At 39.6% G+C, this 12,379-nt stretch overlaps 1 protein-coding gene across 1 annotated transcript in view; it reads right to left on the bottom strand.

The window, feature by feature from the left end:
• myo10l3 (myosin X, like 3) overlaps positions 1–12,379 on the bottom strand; it is a 66,800-nt gene that overhangs the window by 33,670 nt on the left and 20,751 nt on the right. Inside the window, exons 3-5 of the mRNA XM_022213574.2 lie at positions 2,517–2,675; positions 432–619; positions 35–169 (exon numbers count right to left, since the gene is read on the bottom strand). Of these exons, the coding sequence (XP_022069266.2) occupies positions 35–169; positions 432–619; positions 2,517–2,675 (482 nt within the window). The remainder of the gene's footprint in view (positions 1–34; positions 170–431; positions 620–2,516; positions 2,676–12,379) is intronic.

The raw sequence follows: 12,379 nt of genomic DNA, 5'->3' as shown, positions 1-12,379 counted from the left end.
CTGAACAGAGTCGGGGTCAGGGGCCATACAGTACCTGCTCTGGACGAGGGCCTGCTCCACCCTGGTGGTTCTCTCTGACACAGGAGTTCCTGCTGAGTTCTGACTCATTACTGACAGGAACTTCAGCAGCAGCTTGGTGCTTTCTGTCTTCCCAGCACCACTTTCCCCACTGTAGGTACACAGACAGACAGTGGATACATAAATAGGAGTGTTACACCTGTCAGATGCATTTCTACTCTTCAGTTTGGGGTGAAAATGTCATAAGAAACTCAATTTAACGAAAGTATTTGTGGCAAATTTAGGGCCAAGGACGAAAGAGGACTCAGAAATCAATTAATCCATACTGTGCATCAGTTTAACTCTGTTTATAATGTCTTTGTAATAGCAGAAGACTTAAAAATGGACCCAGCATTCCTGAGAGAAGTCCTCACCTGATGAGAACACACTGGCTGTCGTGTCTCTTCCACAGGCAGCGGTAACACTCATTGGCCACAGCGAAGATATGAGGCGGCAGCTCCCCCAGCTGGTGTTTACTGTACAAGTCGACTGCAGTGCCGTCGTACAGGCCTGCTATCTGCTTATAGGGGTTTACTGCTGCCAGAATGGAACCTATGTTGGTCTGAGGGAAATAAAAAAGTATGACAGAAAGAATAGATGAATGTGGAGCACAAAAAGGGAAGATTGTTTATGAAGATATCAAAAAATGACATGTTTTGACATAATTTGCAATTCTTAACACTCTGCTAATCATCAAACTTCTGCATGAGATCTACACTGCTCTCACTTAACATTATTAACCTACCTTCCTCTGACATGGTACCTGCCATCAGTAATGCTCCTAAACTGCTGCGTATGGCCTAGTTTGCAGTCAGGCTGTTAATATTTTAGGACCTACTGGTCCTGCTTGGGTAATGCGCTTTGGGGAAAAGTGCCTCACAAAAGTGTGTTTGTGGGTCATCGTTCCACAATGATACCATTCTGCGAAGCCATGCAGAGACTCTGGGCAAACCCTCTGAGATGAGATTAGGAGATAGGATTCCCAGAAACATAGTTACCATGTGTCTGTGGGCAGCGATTATTTTAATAAAGCCTGGATAGAGTTTCAGTGGAACCTCAGCGCTTCACTGTGAAAGCAAACCTGGGAGGGAAACTGAGTGAAACAAACAGAACAGGAATCCAGTTCTGAATACTCTCACAGTGGTTCAGTTTATCCAGTGGTTTATCTGTGTCTTGAAAGTAATTTATCATCTTTTATGTATTTAGATATTTAAAAAAACACACACAATTTTTCTATATAAACCTTCAGTCTGCTTGCTTTGCTTGTTTGTGTTTCTGATTATTAGTCTTCTGATTATTTTCCAAAACATCCACTTCTGAAGGAGTCCTGTGCTTCTAGGCAGTAAGATGTTAACCGCAGATCCTTCAAGTCCTAGAAGTTGCGAAGTAGGACCTTCATGCATCAGACATGTTTTCCCAGTATGTCCCACAGATGCTAGATTGGACTGAGATCCGAGGATTTTGGAGTCCAAATCAACACAACGAACCCCTCGTGAAGCTCTTCAAACCATTCCTGAACTATTTCTGCAGCGTGGGAGGCTTCATGCTGAAAGAGGCCATCACAGAATGCTACCATGATGATGGTGTGCAACAATGTTTGGATAGCTGGTACGTGGCAAAGTAAGATCCATATGAATGCCAGGACCGAAGTTTTCCCAGCAGAACGTTGCCTGTTTTCTATAGTGCATCCTGCTGCCTTTCTGACACTCATATGCTCATTGAAGGAGCTTTCAGCAGTGCACAGAGGCCAAGAAGGGCCCTCTGGCTGGTCTGCAGCTACACAGCCCTATATACAGAAAGCTGTGATGCACTGTGTGTTCTGATATTTTTTTTATCAAAGGTTTCAGCAATTTGTGCTACATTAGCTCTTCTGTAAGACTGGACCAGCCTTCAATCACCACATGCATCGGTGAGTCTTGGGCGCCGATGACCACTTGTCTTTCATTCGACCACTTTGGTTGGTGCTAACCACCACATACCAGGAACACCCAACAAGATCTGCCATTTTGAAGATGCTCTGACCACTTGTCTATCCATTGCAGCTTCGTCAAAGTGGCTCAAACACTTACATTTGCCCATTTTCTCTGCTTTTAGCATATCATCTCTAGTAACTTATTGTTGACTTGCAACACATGTATGTGAAGTGGAGAGGACAACTGTAATAGCACAGAAATAGCAACAGTGTAAATGTTTTTTTCAAAGTCATGAGGTCTTGGTCATGCTGCTGACTGAAAACACAAATTATCTTGTTGTTTCACTGCATTGGCCTTGCATCAAAGAACTGACTTTCCCTGTTGTTGTTGGTGTAGATTTGTTCTACTGTAAAATTTATTTCTAGCCGCGCTGCATATTACAGCTCCGACAAAAACAAAAGCACATACAAACACCTGAAAAACACAACAGACCTACTGGTGACAGGCAACTCATGGTGGTATATTCAAACACAGATTACGACTCACATAGATGTTGTCTTTCTGGTAGCGCAGAAAGAGGTTGTGCATGATGGCAGCTTCATGCAGCTCGGCCAGTGTGGACATGTCTTCTACTCCGCGGATGCTGCTGGGGTGCATCGGGTACACCATCTCCCTGCTCAGCTCCTCCCTCTGCAGATACATCACCTGAAACAACACACATGCACACAGTGTTGACAGTTAATGTCACTGAATTTGATTTAGAAACAATCAGAAATCTGACACTTATCCAGAAATAGATGACATATTGAACTACATGTAACAGCTGCACATTTTTACCGCTGCTTTTGGCTTGTTTGAATGAGAATGGGACAGGAAGATATATCATATATATATACAGAAAAATAAAGGGACAATGGCCAGTATAGATCAATTCATGCATTGTTGTATTTTCAGTGTTGAAATTGCACCACTGCTGAAGGCAATGGAATAAATATGGATTGGCAGGGCTGTGACTTAGTGTCACATCTTTCTGTGTTACTAAAAAAATGTCTTGATTAGCAGGATAAACAAAATCAAACATGTAGACAGACATCAAAGGTCAAATACATTAGGTCTGCTACTACTATTTTCATTATCAGCTGATTTGTCTTTTGTTTTTGCCATTTTTGCCTCTGCTGAATGGAATGACATCCAGTAAGGTTCCAGGCCTTTCCCGTATGGTATGTGACCTAACCACCCAGCTATTGGTTCAACACATTATTGTCTTTATTAGTTTTTGATTTGTCAGTTACTCATTTAGTTGATGCAATGAAGACAACCAGCCACCACATTCTCAACCAGTCCAAAGTGCCATCCAACATTTGCTTGTTTTGTCCAACTTAAAACTCCAAAAGCTACAGATATTCAAGTTAGACTATTAAAATACAGAAAAGGAAGTCAGCAAATACTCTTGTGTAAACTTTTGAGTTTACTGATTATCAGTAATGAATGAAACTAACATAGATGTGCATTAAAATTGGAAATATTGGTGTAAAAATGAACACAAATTTGGCTAAAATTATTGTGCTTATTTATGTTTTATTCAGATTTAATTAAAATGGAAGTGTTAAACATTCAACTATCAGTGTTGATACGCTATTCCTTGTAACATATAACCTGTCAAATGTTGTGTGAGCTGCTTCGTATTTTTAAATCATATTTTATTGGGTCTTACTTTTCTTTAAAAGATAATAATGACAACACAGGCGATCGGAGAAATGTTAAATATCAAGTGCAATAATCAGCCTCACCGACAATTATTCCATCCTTTATAGTGAGGATTTGAATCTGTTAAAGTTTGCCATTTTTTACTCAACAAATGAAAATTCCACTTTCCATTTCTGCATGTAGGTCACAAATATCACACATCTTGCCTCATGTAGTAAGCAGATGGTGCCCTGTGCAATAATAATTACACATAACAGTCTAAGTTGCTGCTGATGAATTTGTGCTGATGGGTGACTTTGGTGGCCAAAAGGTTGAGGGGCTGATTGGGAACCATAAATTGTGCTGATAAAGTAATCAATTAATTCTCAAATAGCCTCAGGACTATAATACACTGCTGTCATGGCAAACTGCCTACTAAATAAATTTATCAGCACAACGAATTATCTCAGGCACAGATTCAGTATCTGCAGTCACGGCCAACAAAGGCAGCAGCAAACATTCAGCCACGTCAGGGTTTGAACAACAGTCATGCAGACGTTGGGTAAGTTTAAGATGTTAATCAAACTCCTGGAACAACATCAGTCTTCCGCTGGTGACAGGCAGATCCAAAAGATGATACAGGAATAACTGAGGGGAAAAAAATGCGAGTGAATGCCTGAAGTGTGCCTGTCTGTGCTTGCTGCCGGCATACCTGGCAGGCAGACAGCCCCCGTCTTACTCATGCCCGGACAGCTTTCCAACTTTTGTTCAATTCACTGCTTGGTTTCAATACAACAAATCTTTCACCGTGCTGCATTCCTGCAACGAGGCAAATTAGACACGGTGGTGGAGGAAACGTGAGGGTTGGAGATGCCCTTGATTTGTCAGTCATAGTGAAAGATGAAGGAGAGGATAAGATCTAAGCGTGTCTCTACAGCGAAAGCAAGGAAACAACCAGAGAGTCTCGCAGACTTTACGGCTATCAGACCTCTAATGTACGAGACATGAGATCACAGAGCAGACAGACTACCACTGTGTTGGTCACTTGACGGGAAGCAGCGTCCGGATCAATGCCGACGGACACGGAGCTGAGGGCTTGTGGCGTCCCAGCGCATTACTGCTGACTCTACTGGCAGATTCAAACCAGTCCCAGCTGGGAGCAGACATTGGGTTTCAGAGAACTGCTGAGTCAGCACAGGCTGGCTGCTGGGGCTCTGTGGGAGATCAGAGCAGAAGGTTTGAAAGGCTTCAGCTGATTGTTTGAAGCTAGGAATGATAACATGAAGCATGAGATGTTTTTAAAGAAGTATACAAGACTTTTTGGCCACTTGGTGGCAGAAAAACAGCCTGTTGCAACAGTGCTGACAAACTAATTCCCTTAAAAATTTACATAATCCAGCAGAAATGAAGCAAAATGTTGTGATTCTAGAGATCTATTAAAGTCCAACACTGACTGTCTTTAAAGTCTTTATTCTTATTCACTATGATACACAAGTCAACAAGCAACAAGGTGTTTGGTTTGATGCTGCGCTTGCTCTGCACAGTATATTTTTTTGTCTAATAATAACTGTCTACTTGGGCTAAAAAAAACAACAAAAAAAAACAAAGTAAATAAGAGGGGTGGGTTTCAACCTGAACAGTTGCTGGCTGCAAAAACAAACCAATGAGCTACCAAAAACACCCTCCAGAGCCGAGAGGAACAGCTGAGTCAGATGATGATGAATTCTCTGTGGATTCCTCAGTGACACCTTTAATAAAAGCAGAGGCATCTTTCATTTCTTTCACTTGCTTCCCTGCATGTCAAATTAAAACGCACCCCCAGCGCCAGGGGCCAGGGATATGCAAACTCATCTATCAATGGAATTGTCCCTGTATAGTGTTTGTATAGGGTGAATATGGACTATAAATCTATCAATGAATCAGCTGCAGATGGATAAATGACATGACTGCAGAACATACGTATTAAAGTGCATTTGTGTCGTTTCCTATAATGATAGATACCACAGAGCGCTGACAAGGGTTACATTGTTGAAAAGCTGAACGTTTTAAAAAATTATTGCATCGTGTGTGTGTGGATTTTATCTTTTACATCTTGATGCAGTGCATTAACTTAAGTGAATCTGTATAAAACATTAAAAAGCCCATCTACAGTAAGTGAAATAATAAACTGACTCTTATCTGCTAGACATCTCCATTTCAGCTTCAGATGGCTATTAGAGGACTGGTGTACGCCGAGACAAAAGCACAATAACAATGCAGTCATCAGTGGGTTTGCTGCATGTTTTTGTGGTATTAAGGTTTGTAAAGGGGTGCAGACCTCGGGGGGAGAAAGGCAGCATGTGTGGTGATGTCATCCATCGAGCAGAAGCCTGGAGATTTGCTGCCAGATGTCCCTCAACATTTGGCTTTAACCCCACCCAGTCTTCTGGCAAATTGGGCCAGATTCACTATAGGACCTAAATGACTAATAAACAAAACAGGCTTTTCAGTTGGAATACAATCTTAATCAGCATTGTTATTTTACATTCAGTTACATCACTTGCTTAATGTGGTTGATGCCATTCTGAACACCTGGGCTCTGCTGGACTTCAGCTGTGAATGACGTCACGGCAAAGATTTATCTGCTTTTTACATTGAAAACTAAAGCGCAACTTTGAAAAAAAAGAGGTGACTTTACATATTTGATCTGAGCAACATGCTTTTAAGTGGACACAGCATCAATTAAAAGCATCTATTAAGCCCGCTCTTGAAAAGCGATCTCTAAAGCGACACTAATTATCTTTAACTGAACAGCAACCACTGTGGTCACAAGTGGCACTTACAGAATAATGTTGAATATTAAAATCTAACAGCAGCGGAGAGGAGTTGTAAATTCAACACTCTAATTTTATTATATCTGTTGCACACTTTGCTAAAATTAGCCAACACCAGTCAACATAAGTCAGTGGAGAGGCTGCAGCAGTAAAAGCAGGTTTGAGTGTGTTCAACTGAGTAATCATGGGTTTGTATGAATTCAACAACATGTTGTTCATTCAAAATAGGGTGGCTTTAAGCACAGATGTGGCACTGCAGTGTGTTCGATAGACTGTATGCTGCATATTCTTTTAAATACACTAATATAAAAGAGAAATGATTACACTTTGACCTCTTGCTTTCAACTAAAGCTGAGAGAGGCAGTAATTTTTTTGGCGTCCCTGTGCAAAAGTTCGACAAAAAAATTTGGGATTTTGTGATTAAAGTGGTCTGAGTGGAAACTAGAGTCCTGCACCTCTTTTAGGCTCTGTTTCCAGGTTTTAGAAAATGTGGCCCCTGATGGGAGACTTTGGCAAGGCATATTTTTCACAGTGAAGGCATTCCTGCTGGCTCTTGTACAAATGCAGATGGTGGAAAGCCTGATTCAGTTGGCAGAAAATCCTGCAAGAAAAGTTGCTATTTGAGCACTGGCAAGAGCAGCCTATGATGGAAACACAATCCCAAGAAAGGACACAAAAATTTATCAAAAAGAGAACCTAAACAATATTTTCTGTTATTTTATGATGTTATATATTCTGACTTTTATATTTAAAGGCCCATCTAGGAACAAGAGTTGGAAATTAGCATTTGCTATAAACTCTCTGTGCAGCACATCAGATTCATGCTTAGTAATGGAACTATGTTAAACTGCATCGTCCCTATCAAATAAATAAATTCAATTCAATTCAATATTACTCACAGGTTGTGAGCTATGTTAATTCTGGTGTTTTGCTTTTTCTTTTTTTCTAGATTTTTGCCTACACTAGCTTTAATTTCAAAAACTATGTTGTAAAACGATAAATATCAACTCCTTCCCAGATCTCTGGTTTCTGTCGACACTGACAACCAGACTCTGTGTCCAACATTCACTCTAACAAATCACTGACGCCTACGATACATCAACTCCCCATGCTAGCATTCTTTACATTCCCAAAGCACAAGTTTAAAGGGGCACAGAGGTGGCGGGGAGTAAAGTTAATACAGGCTAACAAACAGCAGGACAAGGTTACTCTCTCAATTTCAAGTGTTGAAGGAGGAAAACAAACATGGCCATAAAGAAACACGCAATGGGCTGCGTACTCGAGAAGCACCTTCAACACAAAAACACACCGGAGAAGGATGAACTGATTATATTATATGATGTGTGCATGTAAAAGTGTGCATGCATGCTGAGCGTTTGTCTTTCTGCAAAACATTTTAAAACCTCTGCCTCTGATCTTCTTTATATGACTTACTGTTCAGATTTCACAGAGCGAGCCTGGGGGACTTTTTCATGCCCGAAACATCAGAGATACTCTGAGGAAACTGAGCTGGAGTTTTCAGCATCAAAAGAAGTTTCACATTCCTCCACTTTACCCCCTCTGTGGTCTTGCCTTTATTGTTGGTTACATTCCTGTGAGATAAGTCACTGAACGCTGTCCTCAAAGCCGCAGCACTGCTCACCAATATTTATTAATCTCTTTATTACATTTGTTTCCAAATAATTTATTGACTAAGCAACATCCTGTGGAATGGACTAAAATGAAACTTTAACCAATCGGCCGCATCCCACATGATGCTTCCATCAAGTTACAACAGCTACAGCAGCCCAGCAGTGTAACAGCGTGCACGATCTATTATTGATAATAAACTTCCAAAAACCATTTGAAATCAGCCTCATGCTAGGAATTTGCTTTGAATTTATAGTCACAGATGTCCGTAACATTTAGAGCACAGAGTGAAAGTAACTAAATGATTTTTCCCCCTGATCCTGACTCCAGTCGTCACACAGCAGCCCTTCCACAATTATCGCCATGCGTGCTCACAAGGGGACACAGCTTCATCAATGTTAATGACTGGAGTGCTGTAATGATGGCTGGAGACTGTTTCATGCCACTTACAACAACATGTGATTCATGATTGATTGGCAAAGTTGTTCGCTGCACAAATCAATCCTTTCCAAATGGAGCCTGGTGTTGACATTATCAAGCTGCGCTGATGAACACGTGGCTGGAAGCAGAATAATGCAAAAAAAACAATCTCAATATTAAATAAAACTACAGTGCTGATAAACAATAATCCAAAGTTTCTGTTTTTCATGAAGTGTATAATCAAGCTACTGAAGCAGCTGAGCCAAGGGTGTTTCTGCTGGTATTTCTCTTTTGTTATTTATCCTTTTCTTCCATACTTCTTGAAAAAAACTACGCAACCTTGATAAAAATAAAAGAAAATTTTGCAGCAATCTGGTTCATTCCAGCAAATATTTACTGAGAATGGTGGTGGACAACTCCAACCCATTAATCTGCTCCTGTAGCAATGTGACTTTCATTTATTGGGGAGCAATAAAAGATTATCTTATCTTATCTTATCTGGGAATTTTATATTTTTAATTTCATTTTCAAAATAGAAATCCATTTTATAAATAAGTATGTACAACATAGATTCTAAACAACAGAAGATTTAGACTTAATATGAGATAAAATACTTAATGAAATAGATGATTTCCAGGTATTAAGATATGAACTGGAACTGAAACAGGAGGTGGACCAATTGATTCAATGACTGACCGACTATTTTGATAATTATAAAGCAAAAATGTCAACTTTTTTCTCCTTCTAGCTTCGTAATTGTGAGGATTCGTCACTACTTCTGTTGAATGGGATTAAGCTAAGTCATTATATTTGACAGTCAGCACTTAGGCAGACAAAACAACCTGTCTGTTGATTGTGAAGAGCCATTCTTTGTTTTCAGACAGAAAAACTGATCAATTACTCACTAAAATAGCTGGCCAAATAAGTGATCATTAAAATAGTTCCTTGTTACAGCCTTATTTGGGCTTGAAAGGAAACAATTCATCCTAAAAAGTAGGTTTTTTTTCTCCTTTTAGCTTAATTCTTTGGACAGACATTCTTGAATGAACTAAAATGCATCAAACTGAGCCAAAATGAAAAGTTCCACCAAAAAGATAAAAACTAAATAGTGGGAGCATGTTTCTCTAATAATGCAGCAACAGCAGCCAATTGAATTTTAAACTTTTCTTGCAGCTGTAGCGTTCTCTCCTTTTGTTTCCTGCTCACTGAAACCACACCCTGCTGCTGCGCTTTGTTCAGCCAGCTCTACTGAATATTCACAAATAGGTGGAGTCTGGCTCCGAGGCTCAGCGGACTTCTGTTTTACTGTCAGAAATATTCAGGCCTTTAGGAGTGGATACACATGGACGCACACAAAATCACAGGCTTGTGGATACAAAAACGGCCTTGTTTTTCACTGCTAGTTTTTGCCTCTCTCTTTCTCTTTTTCTGCCTTTTTATTTACTCTGTCTGACTCCCTCTGTCTTACAGTGAACCCATCTGCTGCAGGGGGATCCCGCCCAGACTCGGGAGAAATGGAGGGTGTGGAGAGGGGGGATAGGCTTAATAATGGGGAAAATTGTGAAAACAAACAGCAGAGAGAGAAAGCAGAGAGAGAATTTTACATCACAACCTGCTTGAAACTCCCAAAATATATGTATCCATATTCTGTAAAACCTGAAAATATTTGTGGCTTACCACACAGAGGGACAGTGATGTTTGTGTGAGCATGTTGTTTTTGTGAGCTCACTCGTGAATGCACATCACTCGCATAAAGGCTCACATAATGGATCCATTGACTAATTATCCAGAAAAGACTGAGGGGCCATCAATGACCTATTTTAAACCACAGAGACTGTACGTCTGCAGGCTGTGGACGACTTCAGGATTCATTCTTTGTAGGAGTCAAATTTCATGTCTTTTACTTAGGCTAAAGAGGATTTCTTGATAGCAAAACATATAAACAGTTTTGTAATTGGCTTAGTTTTAGTATTTGTGTAAGGAATGACAAGAAATAACTCTTTATTGTGGTTCATCCTAAAACCAGTTTAGAGAGGAGTCTAGTTTACCCAACTGGCCATTAATTTTGGGCTGCAAACAACAATTATTTTCATTTCTTATTCATTATGCCAACATTTTTTTATTCATCTATTATTTAATCTATAAAATCAAAGAAAATTGTTTAAGGCAAGTATCACAGTTTCTTAAAGCTCAGTGTGATGTCATTAATCCTCGTGTTGTCCTGCGGGTCAAATTGCTCCATTTTAAAGCTTGAAAATGTGGTAAAAAAAACAAAAAAAAAACATTGTCATAGTGAAACTTCTGATGTCCACATTTTCAATATTTTTGGGAAGTTTTTGAACATTTTTTGGTGAAAAAAAAGAATTGTTAAAAATGTTTCTTCATGTTCAGCAAATTTTTTGCTGGATTTTGGTTGATTTTTTTGTGAATGTTCTTAAAGAAAATATTAGAAGTTTACTAATATATATGTAATAACTTTAGATATTTTAAGTAATTTTTAGGAACATTTTTACTCATTTTTTGAAAATATTTACAAGAATTTTCTTGCCACAGTTGAGGGATTTTTTAAAATAAAACTTTTAAGGGAAATTTTTAAGGAATTATTGGAATTTTCTTCCTCAAGGTTTTGCAAATTTTCAGAAATTTGGTGATTTTTTTTGCTGAATTTTTGAATTTTTTCCAGATAAGGAAACAATATTTTTTGATGCCAACAAGGACAACAGGAGGGTTAAACAGCTTGTCTGTTTGGATACCTAAAGATTTTCAACTCACATAACACAAAAAAGTCAACAAATCCTCATAATGTATAACACTGAAAATCGATTATCAATAGTTATCTGACTGATATGTATAAGAGAAACATTATGTACTTTAAATATGTGTCAAATTATTCATGCATTAAATGGCAATTGTAAATATTGTTCAGTAAGACAACAATGACATCACCAGCAGCAGCTATTTAGTTCAGGTGACAGATCCTCTTCCTGCTTTTCTTTACATGCACGCCCCTCAGGGGACAACTCGCACACTGTTAATCCAGCTGGTGCCATCTGGCCACAAAAAAGCACGCACACAAACACACACACACACACACACACACACACACACACACATATTATGTTTTTCTATCATTGTGGGGACTTACCATTGACTCCCATTCATATCTAACCCCTAACCCTAACCCTAACCTTAACCAAACCCTAACCAAAACAATGGCTAACCCTAAAGAAACGTTTTGCATTTTTACTTTTTTCAGTAACAACAACATGGCCAAGAAAACACTGTTTAAACTTGTGGGGCCCGAAATGAGGTCCCCACAAGTGACATAGTTTTCGGTTTTCCTACCGTTGTGGGGACATTTGGTCCCCCACAATGTAGCAAAAGCTAGAACACACACACACACACACACACACACACACACACACACACACACACACACACACACACACATACACACACATACACACACATGTTTGTTTATCTATACCGGTAGGGACATACCATTGACTCCCATTCATATCTAACCCCTAACCCTAACCTTAACCCAGACCAAAACAATGCCTAACCCTAAAGAAACGTTTTTGCACTTTTACTTTTTTCAGTAACAACAACATGGCCAAGAAAACACTGTTTAAACTTGTGGGGACTGAAATGAGGTCCCCACAAGTGAAATTGTTTTCGGTTTTCCTACAGTTGTGGGGACATTTGGTCCCCACAAGTATAGCCAGCACCTGAGCACCCCACACACACACACACACACACACACACACACACACAGATGCACTCAAACACACAAAACCCGCAAGACATCTCGCTCCTCATTTCAATGTGTCTGCTGCATCCCACTCGTCCACTTAGGGC

This window comes from Acanthochromis polyacanthus, chromosome 14, assembly GCF_021347895.1.
Source record: "Acanthochromis polyacanthus isolate Apoly-LR-REF ecotype Palm Island chromosome 14, KAUST_Apoly_ChrSc, whole genome shotgun sequence".
NCBI lineage: Eukaryota > Metazoa > Chordata > Actinopteri > Pomacentridae > Acanthochromis > Acanthochromis polyacanthus.
The sequence above is the reverse complement of the archived record's forward strand: the minus strand, read 5'-3'. Positions and strand labels throughout refer to the sequence as shown.